The sequence below is a fragment of the Cygnus atratus genome, chromosome 2, assembly GCF_013377495.2.
Source record: "Cygnus atratus isolate AKBS03 ecotype Queensland, Australia chromosome 2, CAtr_DNAZoo_HiC_assembly, whole genome shotgun sequence".
In the NCBI taxonomy this organism is placed as follows: domain Eukaryota; kingdom Metazoa; phylum Chordata; class Aves; order Anseriformes; family Anatidae; genus Cygnus; species Cygnus atratus.
In genome coordinates this window covers 19,832,158-19,857,452 of record NC_066363.1, presented here as the reverse complement: position 1 = coordinate 19,857,452, position 25,295 = coordinate 19,832,158, and the positions used below count along the sequence as shown (strand labels likewise).

At 37.4% G+C, this 25,295-nt stretch overlaps 1 protein-coding gene across 2 annotated transcripts in view; it reads right to left on the bottom strand.

Annotated features, from left to right (window-relative positions):
* NEBL (nebulette) overlaps window positions 1–25,295 on the bottom strand; it is a 257,642-nt gene that overhangs the window by 231,476 nt on the left and 871 nt on the right. For both annotated transcript variants that reach the window (XM_035545546.1, XM_050709174.1), the window contains exon 2: window positions 24,964–25,058. In XM_035545546.1, the coding sequence (XP_035401439.1) occupies window positions 24,964–25,058 (95 nt within the window). The remainder of the gene's footprint in view (window positions 1–24,963; window positions 25,059–25,295) is intronic.

The window sequence follows — 25,295 nt, the reverse complement described above, 5'->3', positions numbered from 1 at the left end:
AAAAAAAACTGCAGAAAATAAACTTAAGCTCAGGAAAACTATGAAGTATAAGGACATAATGGAGCAAGGACTCTAAGAAGACTTAAGTTGAAGAACAGATGAGGCAAATATATATTCAGAAATACTGAGGTATACGTAAGTGCTACTGCACTGTGAGAAGTACTAAAAGTTGGTTTCCTGTCTTTAGCTCTTTTGTATGCATACATGAAGACAAATGCTATGTTTGCTATATTTTCCATAAAAGACACACAATGCAATGAAAATACTTACATTGATTTGTCACTTAATGTTTAGGAGTGTCATCATAAATGCTGATTTATTTCCACTCGAGTAGATACAATGACACTTCTCTACCTCTCCATAGTATTGCTATATATCCTTACCCATGTGTGCCGAGTAAAGCTTTCCAGTAGAGAGCTGCAATGGGTACATACCTGGTCACTCATGCTGGAAAGCTAAAATAGTCTCAGACATGGTACTAGGTACTTGTGTGCCACCTACTACATAAATCTGTGTCTTACCAAGGTTACTCTGATGGACCAGCTAATCAAAAAAACAAGTCCCTGCTGGTCATAATCAATATTTGAAGTAAATTAACTTAGGTATGCAAAAATTATCAATTTTGATTATATAGGACCTATTCTATGAAAAAAGATAAAATCCTAATTTATGTATAGGCTGAGGTATATTTCTTGCATAAGATATTATAAAGGCAGAACAAGCAGTGTATTCATAATTTCCCTTTCACTTCACAGATAATGTCAGAGTAATACTTATGAGACTATGGGTACATCTATAACTAGGCCAGAAATAAAATATTAAATGCATATCTTATGGAAAATTTAGCTCAGCAAGTAAATGAGCATGGAAATGGCTGCTCAAAAAATAAGTAACAATGAATTAAATGGATTTTTTTCCCCCCATTAGTTCAAATATCTGAGTCTAGGAGTTTAACTTGAGCATTTAATTTTTAAGAAACAAGGTTTTCAAAAAAGAATTTTATCCTCTTTCAAACAAAGAAAGTACTTCTATGGGTTCTCTCACTCACAGATTTCAGGTCACCATGCTCTCCAGCTTCAAAGTTTTTCAGAAGTGTTTTAATCGCTCAAAGAATGACAACAAAAATAGACACAGACAACAGTCATACATGGGCCAACTGTTGACTTCCTTGCTAAATCTGGATCCATGTATTAGCTGGACAGCTCATTAACATTAACCATCAAACTTAAACACAAAGAACATTGCGTGAATAAGAACATTTCTTTCTTAGTAAAATATTCTATTCATGTTGTGGATGAGTTGCACAGACCTAGGCAGGAATCTAAAAGGAACAGAGGACTTTCATATGCAATTGTATTTCCAAAACACTAATAAACACATCAGAATTTTTCTACCTTAAAATAGTTAACCAACAGAAAGAACAATAACAAATAGATAATAGCTATTTGTTTCTTGATTTTTTTTTTCAAAAGTCATAAGTGAATGTCACACGGCAGTCCCAGGCTAGTGTCTAAAAGCAGCAGCACTAAGCAGTCTCATTGTTTCAACACAACTGGGAAGGAAAAAAATCCAAAAATTGGAACCGAAGTGAGTATTTGCTCTATGGTAATTGCACTACCAGTTGAACGATTTCATGTTGTGAAAGGTAGTGTGGCGATGCCTTGCTGTGGACTGGATTTAAACAAAACAAAAAAAGAGAAAGAAATCTGGCTATTCTGTAGGCAAGGTATCACAACATATTTCTGTTTTCTTTCTGAAGTAAGTCCAGCCATTGTAAGGCACGGGCCACAACTTAAGGCTGTTAGAAATGTGGTCAAAGGAATATGCTGGTGTTGCAGTGCTGACTAAAATTCATGGTTACATGCCAACTACCACCTCCATAGAGCCTGGTAAATAAAAAAATCTCATGACTAACCAGCAGAGTATTCTGAAAATACTGCTTTCATTGCCTACAAAACTATCAACAAGAGAAATGTTTCCTGAGCTTTTAAATTAACAGAAAAAGTTAAATTTTAATATTAGTTGGTGTTTGTTTTTTAGTGTGTTTGTTGGTGGTTTTTTTCTTCAATTCCTATTCAAAAAAAAAAAAAAGTCAGACAGATCTCTATTATTTAAGTTTAAGATTTATTGGGTATACAGTACCATAAGCATAGATATTCTGTCCAAGAATTTGTACATCTCTTCCTTCACATATGTAAATGAAGATTTAATAAGAGACAGGCAAAACACACAGGAGATTATAAAACAAATAGAGAGCTCAGAGAGAGGAGATAAATTGCTGACTTGGACTTAGCAAATTAATTTTTTATGAGAGACCACAGAAAGGGTTTCCATACACTGAACACACATTAATCAAATTATTCTGAAAGGGCAAAACTAAACTGGAAATTAAAAAAAAACAGCAGTCCATCAGATCTGATACTAGAAGGAGGTAGCCCTTTTGTGCTGTCTAGCTTCTGTGTTGCTTGAAGTGATTGAGATCCTGTGCCTTGGAAGAAAAAAGTCTCTGCCTGTTGGAGAGCCCATCATGTTGTGTCACCACATATTTCTGGACCTGACCAGAAGATTTTACTTCATTGTTCAGTGCATGTGGTCCCAGTGACCAATCCAGTTCTGGTTTTGTTTGTTTGTTTTTCTCTGTGCATTTAGAAAAGTATATTTTAAAATAGCAGAGATGTTTGCTGAGTTACTCAACTTTTTTCATTAAGATTTTAAAAAGGTATATGACTACACTCACGTGTTTCATAAGATTTTTAATTGACTGTGAAATACATTTTTCCTCATATTTAAAAAAGTCAATCCAATATGTAACTCAAAATTCAAAAATATCTCAGCTGAATGAATTCTGCATCATCAGTTTTAACAGAGTTCATAAAAAAATCCAATCTTCATGAATTCATCAATACAAAATAAATTATATTTTATTTCACCTAATTTTCTTGTAGTTTTATGCTTGAGGAATTCACACTTGCACTTGGCTGCTAGACCCAAGATGATTTCAATATAAAGTTCAAATGCGGAACAAGAGATCACCAACAACAGAAGAACAAATATTCTCCTTCTTAAGTAGGTATATAAATACCTTGCAATCCAAGATTTTAACATCTTTTAAATTGATACAGTTCTGAATAACACCAGAATCTGAAGAAGGCAACAGTGCAGGGACCCAGTCTCCTAGAGCTCCATATGCAGTGAGGTAACAGAACTCAAAAATCAATTTTAAAGCAGAATGGAACTACTGAATTCTTCCTCTCTACAAACCTGCTTAAGTATCTATGAAGCACCGATGGACTGAAAACACAAGGAGCTGGTAGGAGTTCCAGAAAATGGAGATACTTGGTTCTGACAGCTGGTCAGGAACAACTACCGTAAGTTAGCTCTCACACAGGACAAGACTCATTTCACGCAATGTAAACCTCTCTATTACCTGAGTCAGCCCATGGAGATGAAGTTAACGTAACTCACAATGAATAAAGTCTGTTTCATCCGTCATAAAATGAGTCAGATGAACTGAAATCTTAACACCTTTATTTCTTCACCAACCACAAAGATGGGCAACTAGAACAACTATTTCAGCTTACGTACATCGGCATGGGATGTATCAAAGGTAGGTGAGATGAATGCCACCCACAGTTTTCCAGTAAAGGGGACATGACAATAGAATAACAACCATAATAGCTTACAAATGTCTGAAAGCAGAAAGCTAAACGTTCAATTGAACAGAGCCATATGAATGCCACTTTTAAAATGCTGGTTATTTCCTCTGCTTTCTTACATTACATACAGAAAAAAAAATCTGAAGAAGAAATCACAGGTATGAGTTTGTATGGGTCTTAGTAAATTTTCTGAGCTTCATAGGAACCTGAATAACTTAATTTCACAGGGAAACTGTGGTATATATAGTAGGCTGAGACGCAAAACAACTATTATTATTTCACTCTATAACAGCAATCTGTTTGGCCCTGCACAAAACATCCACATATCTGGCCTAAGAGTTATTTACATGTTCTAAATTGAAGAACACAAACATTTTATGCTTTAAAATATATACAGAACAGCAGACTGAATTCAGGCCTTATCACAGAGGATGTTTAGTTTTGTTTTATTTATAAATTTGTTAAATTTATTTGCATTTTTTCCTGGGGTTGGGTCTGTGTTTAAAGCAGACTCCAGGACTTTGAATAACACTCCATCTGTCTCAGAGGTGCTTGCTTAATTTTTACTTTCACAGACGTTTTACACAAAGAGCATGCTAATGTTGGGAATTTCTCAGTTTCTGAATTCTTCTGCAATATATTGCAGAGGAGGTAAACAGAAACCTTGAGTCCTGTTTGCAAAGAAATGAAAGACCTCAAACACTTCAGAAAACCTTAAAATACACTAATTACAAATATTTAAACACATGCAACAGCCAACACTTCTCTAGATACTTCCTTTAGCTGTCAAAAATATATATATATTTCTTTTTAAAACAAATCTCATGACACTTAATCTCTGACATACTTCTAACTTATCTCTAACTTATACTTCTCTCTCCTGGGAATGCAAGCGTAACACTACATGAAAACAAACCATGAGCTCTTTATCTTACAACTTGTTCCTGATGTTAATTTAAGTCTTACAAAATAAATGCCACATTGGAATTGCAGTCCCATGGAAGTAAATGGCTAGAATTCCCATTTTCAAACTCACCTACAAATTGCAGTTTTTGAAGGGAGCAAATGAGCATTATCTAAAACTAAAACAGGACAATGTACAGCAAGGTGAATCCCATTACATAAGTGACATAACAGATCAACCAGTGCAAAGACATGTATTGCAAGATACATTGTGAAGATAGAGGTTATTAGAAACATTCAGCTGAAATACACACCCACATTGTGTACTTGCTTTCCCTACAACATATTTAGTTATAAGGATATTGTAGATATATTATCATAAATCAACAAATCTGTTTCCGCAACGTGTTACTAAGCAACTGTAACTAAGACCTTCTGTAAATGAGATTAAAATTCCAAGGTAACAATACTCAAATACAACATCATATTTAATAGAAAGATGAATATGTTCATATTAAAAGAAAAATGTCTGTTTAATGTTATGGTTTTCGAACTAGTTTAGATACCTAGAAAAGTAAATCTGTGCATATCAGTTGTAGGCATTTCTACCATACAATGAACCATGCAAAGATCCATCAATCCTAGTATATTTTTCAAAAAAAAAGTAAACAGAAACTTCTTCAAATAAGTCTCATTATTTGTTATATGTATTTAGCTCTTCTACTTAACACTATCCAAACTACACAAAAATCTCAACTACTTTAAATAATGTATTAGTATTACTAAAACTATTAAGAAAATTTCACACCCATAAGGTGTGAAAACAAACTGTAATACAGTAGTAATTTTCTTGCTGTATCTAGAAAATTTAAAAAAAAAAATCACCAGTATACTTAAATATAAGCACCTTTCTAATAACTGACAGGATTTGGTATGCTGCATGTCCCCACCATTCTAACTCTTAGACATTTGGTAGGCAGTAGTACCAAGGAAGGTAAAAAAACTCTAGTTTAGAATCAGACAGAATAGACCAGAATACACTCTAAGCAAAAGAGGTTATCATAAGCATGCGAAACCTTTCTTCCATTGTCACTGCTGGCTTCCCATAGAGTTTCAGACAAAGTTCTAATTATTGCCCTCATCCCAAATGTGACTTAATATTTTAAGAAGCAACCCAAATTTAAGGGAGGAAGACTCTGGTTTCCCACTATACTACTACTGGCTAAGTAAAAGTCTATACAGGAACAGAAATCATCTGCAGTGGAGACAGAACCTTCCTTGAAGAAATTTGTTCCTTACTCAGCCCGGTTTTCAGGAACTCAGGGCCATCACAAACCCTTTCTGCTCCAAGTACATTCCATTTCTTTGACACCACCTTCCTTTACACATACACGCATCTTCGCAAACAGCCTTGTTTTCTTTAAACCTACAAAAAACCCACACTGCATATACACACCACCTGCTGGGGAGAAGATGAGAGAATAAACATGTGACAGACATTAATCATGTTGCTTAATGTGCTCCTGGCAGGCTCTCAGCTACCATGGCAAGGAGAATCATTTAACAACCTATGTAGATAGAACAGAAAGGGAAACTTGCCAGCATTATTCAGTCATGACTTTTAAGTTCTTTTGCCTGTTTTAAACATTTAATGAACATATAATATGTGCAGTGCTCTTTCTACTCTGAATTCTCACAGAGTGACAACTTGATCTGTACTCCAACCTTCCTGAAACATTGCACTTCTGCATCTTCCCACTCCTGTTTCAGGCAGGCTGTGCTTTAATGTGCCCCTGTTTTGTGCCATTGGTACTGTTCAGTAAGTACTTCTCTCCCCACTGCTTGACATATTTCTTGTCTTACAGAAATGGCTACTAGTCTTAATAATTTATGTCAGTTAAAATAAAAATTAACCACATTCTCCACTATCCTTGTGTGTATATCTTTTTGTAAGGTCGATTTCCCTGCAATGGGAAAAGCTTGTGTGACACTTCACTGGTCCCTCCTTTGAAATGATGCTCCAAGACATGAAGAATTTCAGTCTCCCACCAGAGACATTTATTATTTTATAGTATTTTTGTCCATCAGCTTCATGTAACTAAGCCTTCCATGTAAATCCACTAACACTAGGCACTACCCAAACAATTGAAGTAATTGACTAGTGTGCTATTCAAGTGTTTTACATTTAAAATGACAGCATAAATAAATGACATTCTGACTCTGCAGGATCTTTCTCTTCATGCCATCACTGCATTCCTGGTTTAAGTTCTGATTTTTTACAGGAACGGCAAGTCTTTTCTGCTTTTCTGTATTCTGCAATCTATATTGCAAGTTCAACACAGAATTCCTATGCATCACCAGAATTGTTTATGAAGGTCTACTTAGTACAGGCTTCATAAAGATACTGGCATATGGAAAATCTTTCCAGCTCAGATGTCTGTTTCTAACAGTACCTGTTGGTTTCATATCCAGTGCCTTCCAACATACTAAAGGTGTGATTAAGCCGCCTCTATTCAAAAAATAATTCCATCACTTCTTTGGGAAAATTGATGCCTGCTTCACAATTTGTAGGGCTCTGAGTACAGATGCTTTCCCAGCTCGTGCCCATCTACTCTTTAATTTACTACAATCAATACAGATGACTTTTAAGGCTTTTGAAACCGTTTCCCACAACATTCTCCTCAAGAAACTGGCTGCTCGTGGCTTGGACTGGCATATGCTTCGTTGGATTATAAACTGGCTGGATAGCCGAGCCCAAAGAGCTGTGGTGAATGGAGTCAAATCCAGTTGGAGGCCGGTCACTAGTGGAGTCCCCCAGGGCTCAGTACTGGGACCAGTCCTCTTTAATGTCTTTATCAATGATCTGGATGAGGGGATTGAGTGCACCCTCAGTAAGTTTGCAGATGACACCAAGTTAGGTGCATGTGTCGATCTGCTCAAGGGTAGGAAGGCTCTGCAGGAGGATCTGGATAGGCTGGACCAATGGGCTGAGGCCAACTGTATGAAGTTCAACAAGGCCAAGTGCCAGGTCCTGCACCTGGGGTGCAACAACCCCAAGCAGAGCTACAGGCTGGGAGATGAGTGGTTGGAAAGCTGCCTGGCAGAGAAGGACCTGGGAGTACTGGTTGATAGTCAGCTGAATATGAGCCAGCAGTGTGCTCAGGTGGCCAAGAAGGCCAACAGCATCCTGGCTTGTATAAGAAGCAGTGTGGCCAGCAGGTCTAGGGAAGTGATTGCCCCCCTGTACTCGGCTCTGGTGAGGCCACACCTCGAGTACTGTGTTCAGTTTTGGGCCCCTCGCTACAAGAAGGACATCGAGGTGCTTGAGAGACTCCAGAGAAGGGCGACGAAGTTGATGAGGGGTCTGGAGAACAAGTCTTACGAGGAGCAGCTGGGGGAGCTGGGATTGTTCAGCCTGGAGAAGAGGAGGCTCAGGGGTGACCTTATCGCTCTCTACAGGTACCTTAAAGGAGGCTGTAGTGAGGTAGGGGTTGGTCTATTCTCCCACGTGCCTGGTGACAGGACGAGGGGGAATGGGCTAAATTTGCGCCAGGGGAGGTTTAGGTTGGGTATTAGGAAGAACTTCTTTACTGAAAGGGTTGTTAGGTATTGGAATGGGCTGCCCAGGGAAGTGGTTGAGTCACCATCCCTGGAGGTCTTTAAGAGACGTTTAGATGTTGACCTTAGCGATATGGTTTAATGGAGGACTTGTTAGTGTTAGGTGAGAGGTTGGACTAGGTGATCTTGGAGGTCTCTTCCAACCTAGACAATTCTGTGATTCTGTGACTTTTTCAGTATACTTGTTTTATAGCAGATACAGAAATGGTGCCTTGAAGAAATAAACAATGCTGTTTATTTCTTTAAAGAAAGTACCAGATCACTTATTTTTCTCTTACTTTACTTCAGAAGAAGAACTTTGGAAAATTAATGTAAGCTTTATTACAAGTAACAATGAAATGAAAAAAATCTGAAAAAAAATGCAAGGAATGTATGTACTGAAATGACCTACGTAATTCTTTCCAGAATTAACATTTTTCAAGTAATAATGTATTTTATGGTTCAGTATATTTTTTCACTATAAGAAACGAAGGATAGAAAAATAATACCATTAATTTTTGTTTGTTTATTTGTTTGTTTTGTTTAGCACTTACGGGTACTTTCTTTCAAATCTAGAATCAAAAAATATCTGTTTCAGGTGAAAGCTGTTGTGCATACAGCTGTGAGGAAAGGTAGAGGAATCATTTTTACCTAAACTTCAATTTGATCACAGTTACTAAGCAAATAGTTATGTTGCAATAGAAAAATGTACAAAACCATAACAGGTCATTCCACTGTGAAACACAAGGAAGCACCAATGAGTCAAATATAAAATCTCCCCAACTTTAACAGTTTCAGCTAGAACTCTCAAGATAGTACATGGGGCATTGTCTTTCTTTTGGATTGTAGATATGAAGCAGAGCTGTTCCTTGCAAGATAATACAAATTGACATAGTCTATATCTTAGGTAAGAAAAGCCACCCATGCAAATAGAGTGCCTCTTCTCTGAAAGGTTTTTTTCAAATAAGATTTAAATACAGCAACAGAATCATCATTCATAGGACACAAAACATGTTTATTCACAACTTCTAATTATTTTAAGTTTAAAGCTAGCGTCCATTTCAAGAGTATATTAATCACACATGACTACAGAAGACATCAAGTTCCAAAGGAAGTCTGATATACAAGACTAAATTTTATCTGTAAACTTTATTTCAAAACCAAAAACTCCAGCAGATACACTATCAGTTTTAGACCTTGAGCCAAAACCTTCTAAAATGATCCTATAGTGAGCAAAAACCACTGAATGTAAGGAATCCAATTCAAAATTAATTCTATATGCCTGTGAGAAAATCAAATTTGAATATATTGAGATACTGTCCTTGTAAATGTTTTAACAGCCTTGTGATTGTTTGGAGTTAACTATGTTCTAGATCCTGACTTGACTTTCCAGGGTGATATTCAACATACTTCTTGTAAATACTCCTTCCAATACATTGCTTGGCACATTAAAGTAATGGGGAGTGGACCAGAAATTTAATTGAAACCTACATGAAATAGATAGAACACAGCTGTCAATAAAACCCTAATAAAATTAAAAGAATATATGTCTAATAAGAAAAAAGTGAAAATTAGAGACTGCTACAACTGTAAATCCTATGTGTTAAAGTGCTCTACAAGGACATTAGTACTATGAACTTCATTTAAACTTCCTCCCGCACCTCAGGGAGCAGCAGAGCGTCTTGCATGCAGTTGCTTGAATGTACTCATAGTATTCTTAAAATTACCCATGACTGGGAAAAACTTTTTTAAGAATTGTGACTCAATTTATTTTTTTTAAATATTCGAAATTTTCTTCAAAAAAATTTTTCTTCAAAAAATTATCTTCTTAAAATAGCTATTCTTCACAAGCTATATTACAGAACTCCAGCTGTACTGCAACTCCATGCTCCTGAGCAGCGTATTCTATCTCCTTCCACATTTATGGGCTATTACCAATGCCTGTAGTGACAGGACAAGGGACAACAGTTTTAAAGTGAAAGAGGATGAATTTCAATTGGATGGAAGGAAGAAATTTTTCACAAGAGTGGTGAGCCACCAGAACAGGTTGCCAAGAGTAGCGGCAGGTGTCCCATCCTTGGGAATGTTGAAAGCCAGACTGGGCAGGGATTTGAGCAACCTGATCTAGTGAAAGATGTCCCTGCCAATGGCAGGGAGCTTGGACTAGGTGATCTTTAAAGGACCCTTCTAAGCCAAACCATTCTATGACTCTGTGATTTCCAAACTGTCATCATAATGCTAAATGTAACATACAACTATAATAAAATTAACATACATAACTGACATACATAATATTTTCATGTTTTGATAAAGTTTGTTTCAGTAAAAAAACATGTAAGTAAAATAAATCCAAGTGACAATGCTAAATACTTTGTCCCTGGAATTAAGCATTCTACTACTATAAACCCAAGACAGTTAAAATACAGATTCCTACATGAGGAAAGAAACAAGTTTAAACTGGCAGATTCCTGCAAAACATTTCCTAGTAAGCAATTATTCAATTGAAAAAAAAATCAAAACAGGTATAGAATTAGTATAAATTATTACTGAGAACTGTTAATCTGATATGTTATCAATGTGGAAGTTTCATAACAATCCATCTGTTCATGAACGCCCGCCCAGTTCCAATTTCTTCAGCATGAGATGTATAGCTACTATTACCTGCATGTACCAATGCCTGTTATCCCAGTTGTGTAGTGCCTTATTGTAACAAACGTTTTAAAAATACACATCTAAAGGAGACCCTGAAACATTTCCAATTGAGATCCAGGATGTACACAAACAATGCACATGGAAATACAAGGGAGACACATCTGTCTCTCACATCATGGGCAGTGTCATAGCACATCAGACGTTGAATTAGTCACACTCAAAGTATGCAATAGAGATGAGAAACCCATTGGAGAGATCTGAAATTGAACAGCCAGGTGGCTTTGCTGATGCACAAAGAAAAAATTGGAGAAGAAAACAAAGGGGCTGATCTGCTAACCTAACAAAGTCTGTCAGAGCCTGTGTCTACAGCACAGCAGAAAGGACGGGATGGAGCATGCTATGAAAAAGAGGAGCTGCCATTCCCCTCAGGGTGGAATAAGTAATTAGAGAAAAATAAACATTTTTGCCCTGTTTCCTTCAACTTCTAAAAGCACATTACAGTCTCCTTTGCATCTGTACCCAGCTCGACAAGCTTAAATTTTCCCTTTGTTAATACATTCCATGTACAGTATTATTCTGCATAGGAGACATATGATCTGTCATTTCCTTTTGGGTAGTAAGAGAGATTCCTGCTGCTGACCCAAATGAGGCTTGAAGCAGCAGTAACTTAGTCATGAAAGCAAAGTATTTAATCAGTGCAAGGAATTTGTATATTACTCTTTTGAGCTTCTCCTTCACAAGAGCACAAGTCACCCTGAAAGAAAGTCTTTAGCATACAGAATTGATCCATGTAAAGGTTTGACCAGCTTCTCTTCAGACTTCAGGATGTCTTTCCAAACTTCCTGAAGTAACAAGAACAGAAATCCCTACTTATAAATATTTCTAACTTTTCCTAGTTTACAAAAATATTAATTGATACAGAAGACGCATAGTAGCCTATAAAACCAGATAATCTGTTACATTTAAAAACATGCTCCAAAAGTAATTATCTGCCTATGCTGAGTTGTTCATAACTGACAAATGCAAAAAATTAACACTACCAATCTAAGTTATTACTGTACAGAAGAATATCCATTCATCTCATTGGAAACAAAAATGTTCACATTTTGCCTGCATTAGACTATCAGAAAAAATAATCATATATGCTGTTCTCATTTTCACATGATTCTCATTGTATTTCTTATTTTCCCCTCAAGCTTTTCATCTTCATGGAGACTTTATTTAATAGCCTAATATTTCAGTGTACAGAGACATTCTTTTCAGGGGCACAAAATTAAGTGAGAAACTGTATTTTATTGCATTGCCCAGAAAATCCTTATGAATTTCTAATTTGATAACAATTTAAAAACTTCACTGAAAGTTCCTCAAAGCAGGACTTATTCTTCAGTACCTGCAGTGCCAATAAATCAAATCATATTTCATATAATAATGGTATCTCTTGTTCCGTTCTGAATATCAATTTATTATTGTTAAAATAACAGGATTAACAGAACTGAGCCTGAGAGTGAATATTCCATGACAGTCCCTGCAAGAACTGCATGGAAATGTATTAGATGGAGAAGACTGGCTCAGTCAGAGCTAAACTACTTGGCTCTTTCTTTTTCTTCTTCCAGCTTCTTCCATCCTTGTTAATCTGGATTTCCAACATTTCTGACACAACCATAAAACAAACCTCATAGTAGTCTTAAAAGTGAGCTACCCAAGAATGGCTGTGTTTAATCCCCTTTGGCTAGCCAAAGGTCTTCAGTCAAAATAAAACCAAAAGCTCCTGTCACATTCCAACTGACCGTCCTCTAGGAGAGTACCCCACTCGCAACCAGGGCCAAAAATGTGACCGTTTAGGAGATAATTGAAAAGCTCATGTGTTCTTGTAAATTATTTAATCATTTCTTCTTTCCATCTCTGTATCCTTGCTTCCCTTGCATGCATGCATTCTCTTTATCTCTCATATAAGTAGACACATCATCACTGTTAAGTTTCCCTTAATATTTATCGTTCAGTCTCATTTACTAGACCTGTCAATCCCTTTCAGATATTTCAGGGAATATTATTCTTCTAAATATATCTCTTGATACTTTTCCTCCAGTCTGGTTTTCCCTTTCTCCATTCCTCCTACAAATTTTGTGATAATGCTACAGTATTTCAACAAGTTATGCTAATAACTGTTGTAACAAACTTCATCTCTGTTTTCTGGTAGCCTGACAAAATCATATCAACTACTACAAAATAAAACTCAGAGACCTTTTTATGTTATAGCAAAATTTATATCTAATGCGCCCACATGATAGGCCATTCAGCAACTGTTCTTGCAAAATGCTTCTTCCAACAGGCATTCCTTCTCTATTCCCCCCCAACTTCTCTACTACCCTTCAGATACTACATCAACAAAAGCACTACCATCATTGTATCAAGCACACCAGTAGCTTAAATATATATACACCAAGTCCCTTAAGAAGCTTTGTTTTTAAACATATATTTTTTCAGGTAGGTTCTTTAAAACACAGATTGCAGCCTCCCCTTGGTATCAACACACCAAGCACTTTGCTAGTTCTAACTGTGGTAACCATCTTCTGGTCAACCACTCACTGAGCACTTCCGCTGCCAGAAATCCTCACGTTTGCCCCTTTTCTTTCTGTACGACCTGACAAACCCAGTCAGGAATGTCCTTCCTCCTGCATTCGTACATGCGCATAAGCGTTGCAATACAACACATGAACACCCCACTCGCTGTGAATGCATGCCACTCAACACTGTTCAGCAGGAATAGTCCCTGGTTCTGTTTGTTTTTGGTTTTTATTTATTTATTTATTTAAATAAAGCAACATTATGCTGTTTCTTGTGGGGCTTTTTTTCTTGTATTTCTTTTTAATTTAGGCAAATTATCTCATCTTACCACTTTTTTCCTCTACAAAGCTTAGCCACTTGCATTTTAATTAAGTCTAAAAGCAGTATCTTATTCTCTTAATCTTTCCCTAAATATTTCTATTTATAGTACTCTGATGCTGGAAGGAATTGTATTACAAGTATTGAATTCCTCCAGAGTAAAACTGAAACAAAACAAAATGAAAACAGCTATTATCGTTTAGCTTACCAAGTTCCAAAAAAATATATATATATGCACACACCTGAGGTATGAAATAGCTAAATTAAAATGTAGTATGAATTTATTTTTAAATTTGTGACAGTGGCATTAGAGCAATACACCTGTGTGAAAAAATGCTGCCATTTAGGGAGACAGAACATGACTGACCTCCAAACATTTGCTCTTCTAAGGAAAAAAAAAATCCAGATGAATTTTGGAAACTGTGAATGAAGATCTTAAAAGAAGGAAATTTACACAGCTTCCATACAGTTTTACATTTTAAGAAACACTCTTTAAAGATTACCTATGCACCTCCCAGAAAAAGCTTTTGCAATATATGCTTAAATAATTACTGGTCAAATTACAATTAGTTTTTCATTTCCAAAACTAAGCTGCCATAGACCTCTCTCAGCTGTGACTTTGATGGCACAATTTTATGTCTTCCTCACATTAAGGTATTATGGAATCAACTATGGTCACACACTTCTACTGCAACTGAGAGCAAAAGGATTTGGGGGAGTGGAGGGGAAAGAGACAGCTGAAGGAGGAAACACAAGAAATTGAATATTCTGGACTGCTCGTCATTCAGACACTTTCTCCTGATACAAGTAAAAGTTACACAGGTAACAACCCTGCTCTCTTCAGCCTCCACAAATCCATCACAGAAGAAAATACCATGTTCAACTTTGATACACTATTAGGTCTAATCTAACATCAAGAGAGAAGAAATGGACTAATCCATGGATCAAGAAAGAGAATTAACAGCGTTTTTTTAGCTTTTCAAAAAGTTGCTGTGTGAGATTATGTAATTAGGAGCAGAATGAACTGGTTGATTTAATTTACATGCAGACAGACCAGTTATTCAACAAGTACTTCACTCACCTCTTCTCATAGTAAACTTTTCCCTGCCTACAGTCTCCTTTGTAAGGAACCAAAACATCACACAACTGAACCGTGCACTGTACATAGCTTCTATAATCCCTAAATTCAGCAAAACTTCTGTAAGCACCCCACAACATTAAAAGTATAAAAATAATATTGATTGACCCTCAGCCAAGATTGTTAAGTTGTCTGGATAATTATGAAAAGCTTCCAGTGACATTATATGTAAACATCAAAAGCTGTTTATTGGCACTGAGCTGACTGACTTGATGTTGTCGTTCTCCATTATCATCTATTCTGAAAATTCAAAGTGACATGAAAGGCTGGAACACACACATATTTTTCTTAAAGCTTTACAAAGAAATAGCCTATCAGGTCAGCAGGTTCACTTGTGACCATCAACAGTATTAACAGAGCAGCACAGAAGTTCAAATTCAGAAAAGTGAAAATACGTTTTTTAAGTTCTTTAGCAAATGTGACAGGAAATTATATGGCTAAAAACATTTAAAACCCCCAAACAGTTAACTCACAAAACCATTAACAAAACATACCGTCAAGATTTCACAGACTCACTACAACCAGTTATTACCCCTTCCAAAGCTCAAGCTGTGCAATGCAAATAAGTAAACAATGTGGAATCACAAGATTTCATCTGTTGTCCTTGTTACGCTGCCTAAATATTTTAGTAAATATAACTGAAACAAACTTCATCATTCTTTAGGTATGACTATTGTAAGTGATACCTATTAAGAAAAAAAAAAAAAGATTATGTTGAGTATTAACAGTGGTTAAAATACCAACGAGCAAAGAAAATCACAATTAATGAAATTGTCTCTCAGTAACTACAGTCCCTGAAGAATATTTTTTCTTTATCTTGTGAGAAGAATATTTTTCTTTATCTTGTGACTATTGGTACCAAAGAGATGTATAAGCTCTTCCACGGAAAAATTACCTGCACTCTATGATGACCAATGACTATACAAATTAAAACCATGTATTCACATGAATCAAGGCAAAAACTGGCAACAGATCAGGTTTCCACACAGCAAGGATTTCTACAAACATTGCTTGCAAAAAGCTTTGAATGTCATATTTATTGCAGTCTTGCATTAAAATAAAAATAAAACATATAATACTCATTTGAAAATATTCTATTTATTTGCCCTAGCAATGTCTTATGTAACAGTGAACTGCAATTGTACCTTTGAAGCAACTATACCAACTAGCAGAACACTAAAACATACATTCCAAACATAGACCCTCCACTCACACTGGGTACTAGACATGACAATACTGGCTCAGTATAGTCTAAGAATTCACCCCTCTGACAGAAAACATGAAAAAACTTATCTCCCTTGGGGCAGTTTTTCTACTCCATTTGCACCAGCAGGGAAGCAGGCTGGTTGCAGCTAAGCTGTAGCACTCAACAATGCTTTCCACAGCCTGCAACAACCCAAAACAAAGGACCTGCTGGAGCACACAGAGTTACCTCCCTGAATATTCACCAGCACTTTCACGTAAGGAGTCATATGCAGGTCTCATTCAAACACACGATCAGGATACAGCCAACTGAACACACTGAAATGGAACCTCAGAAATATTTTTGCATCCCATTACTCAGATACAGTCATAGGGATCAAAACATTTGCCTTCTTCAAACAGTTTAAACTTAAGCATCAAACACCTTCCTGAGACTCAAATAAATGTTGCCTAAGAAGCTCCTTCAGTCGGTCTAGAGAGCAGCCTTGGATTCTTGTCCTATGCTCCTTTCCATTACTGGATACCATAAATTCTAATTTGGACTTAATACTCAGTTAACCAAGTCAGATACCACAGCACCACGTAGCAGGAACCTATGTTTCCTCTACAGGAGTTCCTGTAGCTGTTCACATTTAAGCAGGGTTTGCCTGAATATTAACAGTTATTATGCTCTTTCACAATTTTGCTTTCTTCTTATGCAGAATTTAAAACCTGATCTAGCACTTCATGACTAGGCAGAGAAGTACTTCAATCATTCATCACTGCTCACTATTAGAAGGGAAGGATGCAGAGGTACATACCAGGCCCAATACCATTCTATGCTTTCACCCAGCAACCTGGAAGATGAAATGAAGATTGCACTTATTAAATTTGCAATGTGCTTATAACCTCTCTGGTGGGGGAAGGTTGATAGGATGGAGCTGTAAGCACATTAGAGAACAGAATTAGGATATAAAATGAAGTTGACAAATTGGAGAAACAGCCTGGGGAAAAAAAATTGGAGATTTAGTTCAATCAGTACCAAGTAGAAGATTGTACGCTTTGCCAAGAATAATTAACTGTTCAGATAATGGATAACAACAACTGATGATGATGCAGTTCTGCATAGAAAGATAAAACCATAGCCTACAACAATCTGAATATGACTCAACAATAGCTTGACTTTGGGAGAAAATAAAGTGGCAAAGACTGCACTGGGACTTAGGGGGAAAATATTATATGAGAGTTGCATGGGCACTCTTCCTATTCTACCAGTTCTGGTAATGCTCCATTGGGCACTACAATTCAATACATAGATGGACCATTTGACACATGAAGGTAGAGAAACAAAAATAAACAGAAAATATGATCTGTGAGGAAAGAGAGCTGTTTTTTTATAGAAAATATGACTGAGCAGAGACGTAATAACCGTTCTCAGATACTGGAGTCCATACTTAATGGGATGCTGAATCAGAAATAATGGACTTTAATGATATATGCATATTTAGCTCTGTCTTGAGACCCTCTGCCTTGAGCCATTTTTCTAACAGTTCTGTTATTTGCATTGTTCATTTTATACTACATCCTATGACAAAAGTCTTCAATACACAAAATTTAAAAAGTGATAAAGAGTAAATCTTTGCCTTCTAGAAAGGTTTGCATGGCAGTTTCTGGGTTATTTCTTCCATAAGAATGACCATTTGGGGATGGTCTATATAATAGCTTATTTTTGAACAAACAAATTATCAGAAACAGCTGGAAAGTCCCAAAACAGAAGAAAAAATAATAATAATGATAACTGGCTGTAACAGTAACTCCGGCATAAAAAAAATCTGATTCCTCAACCCAAACTCGGTGTTATCCTTTTACACTAAATAAGGTGTTCAGTAGCAGCTGATGATGGAAAAGTAAAAAACAAAAATCTGTTTACCCTTTGCACTCTCTTTTCTGCAACTCCTAAAAGTGTCGCCATCATACTTCAGAAGGATTACTCTTGCGGCTCCTTACCAAGTAATTTTCTTTCTTATTGCCATGTTTAAATTGAGAAATATTCATCCACCAAAATCAATATTGAAAAATAAGATAATGCTAACTAATTTTATTACAAATCATATCATCACATACCTGTCCACCTTCTAAAAGATTCCTGACTGGTTGAAAGAAAACCAATGCACATTTCACGACTAAAATCAAACCCTTATACTGAAGTTTCTCTCTAAGGGCAACAGATTCCATCTGATTACCAGCAGCTGCATTCACTTCTAACCTATCTGACTGCCCAAAAAGTTGTACTGTGTTTTTATCATTTCCAAGCTGCTGGATAAAATAACTGACATTTTACATCTCTTCCCTATAGTATTTTACAATGTATAGTTTGACTGTATTTGTAGATCAAAACTATAGTACAAGTCTTCTAACATCACAATATTTCAAACGTATTTGCATATCTATTTCCTACTAGCATGAGTTAAAAAAAATTAAACCTAGAAAAAATAAGGCGATGATGAGTTTTTTCTTCATGTCAATAATCCATGCTAAGACTGATGGCAGTAGATTTAAATTTCAAAGTTATGTAATCATTCCATATGGTGACTGTCATAAATAAAAACTTGAATGAAGCTACCCTGTGTGCAGGCGATTAGCAAAATTTTAGATACTAAGTATTTCAGAAGGATTTATTCCAATAGTGAGACTGTTTGCCTTTGGCAAGAGGGTATATCAGGTATGCAGAAGCTTAAGCTATTAGGTTTTGCAAAAATTAAAAAATACATCTCTGTCAGATGTGTTCACACATGCAGGGAGTCTTGTTTGCATCAGCAGGTATAGCTAATGTGGAAAGAACATTCCAAAAATATGCATTTCAGCTTCTACATTTTGCATAAAAAGTAGTTTTGTGTTTTGGTCTGGTGAATCTGTCAAAAAAGCATTTATATGAATATTCTTAAGAAAAAGTTACCATGTAATCATCCTACACGATTCAATCATTTTACAAGCTTGAGAACTAGTACACAGACAGTTAGTTGCCAAAATCACAGAATCACAGAAATGAAGGGGTTGGAAGGGACCTCGAAAGATCATCGGGTCCAACCCCCCTGACAAAGCAGGTTCCCTACAGCAGGTTGCCCAGGTAGGCGTCCAGACGGGCCTTGAATATCTCCAGAGAAGGAGACCCCACAATCTCCCTGGGCAGCCTGTTCCAGTGCTCCGTCACCCTCACTGTGAAGTTCTTTCGCATGTTGGTGCGGAACTTCCTGTGCTCTGTCTTGTGGCCATTACCCCTTGTCCTATCCCCACAAACCACTGAAAAGAGGTTGGCCAAATCCCTCTGTCTCCCACACCTCAGGTATTTATACACATTGATGAGATCCCTTCTCAGTCTTCTTTTCTCCAGGCTGAACAGACCCAGGTCTCTCAGCCTTTCCTCATAGGGAAGATGCTCTAGGCCCTGTATCACCTTTGTGGCCCTCCGCTGGACTCTTTCCAGGAGATCCCTGTCCTTTTTTGTACCGGGGAGCCCAGAACTGGACACGGTACTCCAGGTGAGGCCTGACCAGGGCAGAGTAGAGGGGGAGGATCACCTCCCTTGACCTGCTGGCCACGCTCCTTTTAATGCACGCCAGGATCCCATTGGCCCTCTTGGCCACGAGGGCACACCGCTGGCTCATGGTCAACCTGTCGTCCACCAGGACCCCCAGGTCCCTCTCCTCAGAGCTCCTCTCCCAGCCTGTCATCCCCCAGCCTGTACTGATACATGCGGTTGTTCCTTCCCAGGTGCAGGACTCTACACTTGCTCTTATTAAACCCCATTTGGTTTCTTCCTGCCCATCTCTCCAGCCGGTCCAGGTCTTGCTGAATGGCAGCACAGCCTTCTGGCATGTCGGCCACTCCTCCAAGCTTTGTGTCATCAGCGCACTTGCTGAGAGCAGACACTATTCCCTCATCAATGTCGTCAATTAAGATGTTGAACAAGAGCGGACCCAGCACCAACCCCTGGGGAACACCGCTAGTCACAGGTCTCCAGACGGACTCTGTGCTGCTGATCACCACTCTCTGAGCTCGGCCAGTCAGCCAGTTCTCAACCCACCTTATTGTCCACTCCTCTATCCCACACTTTCTCAGCTTTGCTATCGGGATGTCATGAGAGACAGTATCGAAAGCCTTGCTAAAGTCAGGGTAGATGACATCCACTGCTCTCCCCCCATCTACCCAGCTGGTGATGCCATCATAGAAGGCAACGAGGTTGGTCGAGCACGACTTCCCCTTGGTGAATCCATGCTGACTACTCCTCATAACATTCTTCTCTTCCAATTGCTTGGAGATGGCATCCAGAACAAGCTGTTCCAACACCTTTCCAGGGACAGAGGTGAGACTGACTGGACTGTAGTTTCCTGGATCCTCCTTCTTGCCCTTCTTGAGGACCGGAGTGACATTGGTTATCCTCCAATCTTCAGGCACCTCTCCTGTTCTCCAGGACCTTTCAAAGATGATAGAGAGCGGTTCGGCGATCACCTCTGCCAAACTCCCTTAGCACACGTGGATGCATCCCATCGGGACGCAGGGATTTGTGTGCATTGAGCCCACTCAGATGCTCCTGAACCACTCTCTCATCAACCAGGTGGGAGCCCTCCATTTCCCAGCCCCTTTCTCCTCCCGCCAGGGTCAAGGAGTCCCAGGGGGGGAGTCCTTGTAGCAAAGACTGAAGCAAAGAAAGCATTCAGTATCTCCGCCTTCTCGGCATCTCCCGTTACCAGGACACCCCCCTCGTTCAATAAGGGACCCACATTATCCCTAGTTTTCGTTTTACTGTTTACATACTTTAAAAAAAAACCCTTCTTATTATGTTTTATCTCTTTTGCAAGCCTCATCTTTAGGTGGGCTTTAGCCTTCCTTGTTGTGTCCCTGCAGGCCCTGACAACACTTCTATACTCCTCCCAAGAGGACAGGCCCTTTTTCCACATTTCATAGACCTTCCTCTTCCTTTTGATCTTATCGATGAACTCCTTGCTCATCCACGCAGGTTTCCTGCCCCCCCTTCCCTGATTTCCTATTCTTAGGGATGCACCGGGATGCCATTCATTTCCTAGCATCATACTGGTTATTTGCAGTTGAGAAGAATAAGCTCTGAGTTTGCAAAAAATAATAATAATTACTTTTCTTATTATTATTTCCATATAGATAATATTAAATACTTGTTTAATATGTCTGTAGATGTTGAAGCAGAACAAGGGTTCAGATTTGCGTTAAAGATACCTTGACTTAACAAGTCTTTGTATTACCCAAGCCATTTTTATCATCCTAACCCTTCTTCCTAACCCTTCTAACCTATGTGAATATTCAGAGACACGAAGTGTGGCTCATTCACCTGCACGGCACCAGGCTGAACTGCAAAAATAGACTGCAAGTCTGAGCCCTTAGTCTCATTAATATTATTGCACAAATCTGGCAGCTCTCTGGCAAAGTAGCCTGTCTGAAGTCAGATAGCAAATGGAAGGCAAGACCAAAGTTATAAGGCAAACCTAGCAGTGTCAACATGCCAAGTATCTACAAACATGCAAAACTTTTTGTATGAGGCCTTTCAGATGAAGTGTGAAGGCAAGTAGTCAGAGAAATGCAGTATCATAGATCATGAGAGTACTGTAATACTGGAAGGTCCCAGCTGAGATCAAACCCCCAGTAATTCTAGGCACCTTGCAAACAAGTGGAGAAACTATTCCGACTCAAACAGCTCACAAATTACATAAACAATAGAGAAGATAGAGATAACAAAGTTTTATAATCTTTTCTCTACAAGTGAACTAAAAGGTTTAAAGGGGACATTAATGAACTTCCTGGAAACTGTGATAGAAACATCATTCTTTTTAAAGCCATATTAAACATAGGCACATGTAGACAAAGTTTTCTTATAACCCAGTTGCAAAATCTTTTATAAATCTACAATTTGCAAAAGTAGCATCAGAACTGCAATGCTAGGGAGCTCAGCTTCTTGACCTGTATTATCTCTACTACCCAGCAGCTATTTTGCTGACAATGTATCCGTATCACAAAGGTGATCACAACCATTAGCTGGAAATGTGACCGGCTGACCAACAAAAGCTTGGCATTAACAAAGCAGAGTCCTGTACTTACAAGTATTTCTGTTCTTTTCTAATGGACAGCAAATTAATGTATTTCATAATATATTTCTTCTTGGCTTACCAGTCCCCGTTAACCCATTAATTTCTGACCTTGCTACCTTCCACCAAAAGTATAGATTGTAGTAAAACACGCACAAATCAGTAGCTGTTTCTTATACTAACGGAAAAAAAAATATATATATATATATTACAGTCAAACTTCTGCTTTTTGCTAGTATTCAAACAAAAATGATTAATTGCAGCATCTGAAAAAAAAAATAAGATATTTTAACTTCAAAGGTCAAAATACACTCAAACGTGCTATCTAAATTTTGAACTAACAAACAGATACAGGCATTACTGAAGATACATATTCTTCAACTGTCCTTATAAAAAGCTACCTATGGCTTCCAAACATACGAAATAATTCAGTGGTATTGCTCTCCTATTCAAATTAGTGCATAGTTTTTTCACTTTCATCTACAAATTACACTCTCATTGATGGATGGCCTCAATAAACAGTCTAACAGTAATTGCTCTTTGTCAAGAGCTTGTAGGTGTTTGTATGAGTAAATTTGCATTCTTTTCTTCTCAGATTTTCTGATCAAGCAATATTTAACATAAAAATGGATTTACCTCATACTAATGAACACTGGAAAAGACACATTCTTAATTGGAAATACTTTAATGGCGTCTGCTTTGCAAATGAGTAACCTTTGAGATGCAAGAGTACTATGTCAAAATACCGTAATTTAAATAAACTGTATATTCAAAATACAGCTTTGCATAAACAACATACTCCTCCTTTGAAGGATATTAGAGTTCACTGAAACTACAAAATACACATTGGTCTTCCATAAGTGGTTCCACATGACTCTTACAATTATTTAGAGTATTTGTTTAAAGCATCTTCCAAATAACTAAGTTTACCAAAACTTAAGAACAAAATACCCATTGTTGAAATACCTATATTAAAATTTCGCTCTTACTTGATAGATTAACCCTTTTCCTGTGTTTTTACATTGTTTCTTCCTGTTTCATATATCAGGACATTGCAAAGCCAGCAATTATTTTTCCAAGGATCGCTATAACAAAGCTTATTAGAGCAACTACTAGGAAGAACAGCAGTTCTGAATGGTACGCAACAGATCCATCATCCTTATTCCCCCTCATTTATAAACACAAGGACACATCACACACAACTACATAGATGAACCCTCTGATAACAGAAATTAAATACACACAGCATGGAAACCCCAACCTATAGCATGGAGGGCACTTGATAACAGTTTTTACAAAGTATAAGAAAAGGAAAGGTCAAGCAAACAAAGTATAACCACGGAGATTCAACCCCAACCTGTTAGATAAAAGGCACCAAAGTACCATCAGAGCTTTAACCTCTGTAAGCGATGTAAGCCTGTACTTAAACTTCAGATCAAGTACTACCAAAGCAGAGTCCCACCTAAGACCAATAAGCTTTAGGTCAGTTCTGAATTGCAGCGTGCCACTTGCTGAAGCATGAGTCGTCTCCCTTCCTAGAGACCTTCTCTACAGCATGTAAGACTGGCAACTCACCACACACTTCAAGAGTTCTAATGTAACCCCCACACACTGCAGAGCATTTCAAGGAAAACTAGAAATGTGTGTAACAATGTATGTTCCTAAAATAATCTAAGTACAACTATGTGCATTGAAACAGGTGTTTCAAGTTTTGGCAGCACAGCATTTTTTATAACAAAATTCCTATTTCAGATAGATAGGCATTGACTGACCAAGTTTAGCCTGCAAGAAACAAGCATATGCTGTTGAACTGTTCTGCGGTCAGCCATAGACTGTTTACCTCAACATGAAACAAATATTCTAAAGGATTATAAGAAAATATTTCTGAAAAAAAAATACAATATCCCTATAGTTTAAAATCTCTCTTTTTATGTATATATTTAAGGTGGTAAAGGTGAAAATAATAGCAATATATGAACAACATTCTGAATAATACTAAGATGAAATTTGGTTCTCCATTCATTAGAAGTATCATTTTAACAAAGCGCATTATAAATGTTTCTAAAGATGAAAACATACTGAAATGCACTTAACAAGTGCACTTAACAAATGCACTTAGGAGCATGGTACGAAGAACAATAAACGTGTGTGTGTGTATCAAAATGTTCTTCTGTAGTATTTGCAAGCCAAGCATCAAAGTACTCTTCAAAATTCACATAATAATAAAGTCTTGAAGTGGAATACTACATGATTATATTCTACAACTAAAACTCATCTATTTTCTTTAACAAATCTGAGAAGCAAAATACAAAATAGTGTGAAGCACCAGAAGCAGGGATTTGGTAAATATCTATTTTAGTAATCTGAGACATGTGAACAACATAACAGTTTTAAAAATAGGTTGTCATGATCTGTCACTGGATATTGCCTTTGGTAAACTACACAACTGAGAAGGACTTTGTTTTCTTATTACAAAATGCTGATCAGGTCCATAACCCTAAATAGAGAGCTGCATAATGGATAACTGTAATCTGGCAGGCCAATAATGAACATAATAGGAGTCAGCACCAGATCCGGCACTTTCTTGGAGCAAAGAACCTGTATCCTGAGTTCTTATATTAAAACACTGCCTGAACACATCAGCGTCAAATATTTTCACCTTCTATCACTTTGATGCAAGTAAAAGACTCCATCTGAAAAGATACTCAACTGCTCTAGACTGCACGGCTACATCTCCAGATTAAGTTTTTACAGCACAACAATACCTATTTGACAACATCCATGGCCAGGTTTTCTTTTCATGTGCATTTCTGCAAGACTTGACATTTACAATACTTACGCATTGCAATAAGGTTTCTTTTCATATCCTTTGTAGTTATTCATGTTCAGAGCCATTTTGCAAACTTCACAGTGGAAACATCCTTTATGCCAGTACTGTAAAGAAATGTAAAGTAGAATTACTTACAAAGCCGATGTTTTGAAAGCTATTTTAGGGTACAGGAAATGTAAAAACACAATTACAGGTCAATATTTTTGGCCGTACATTATAGATTTCTGTAAACTACATCAAAGGAATCACTTTCAGGCGAAATTGAAGGAGCTTCCGAAACACTCGCAGAAATGCAAATTCTCTGCTGAAGCAAACACCAAGCCCTCAGCACGCTGACCTTG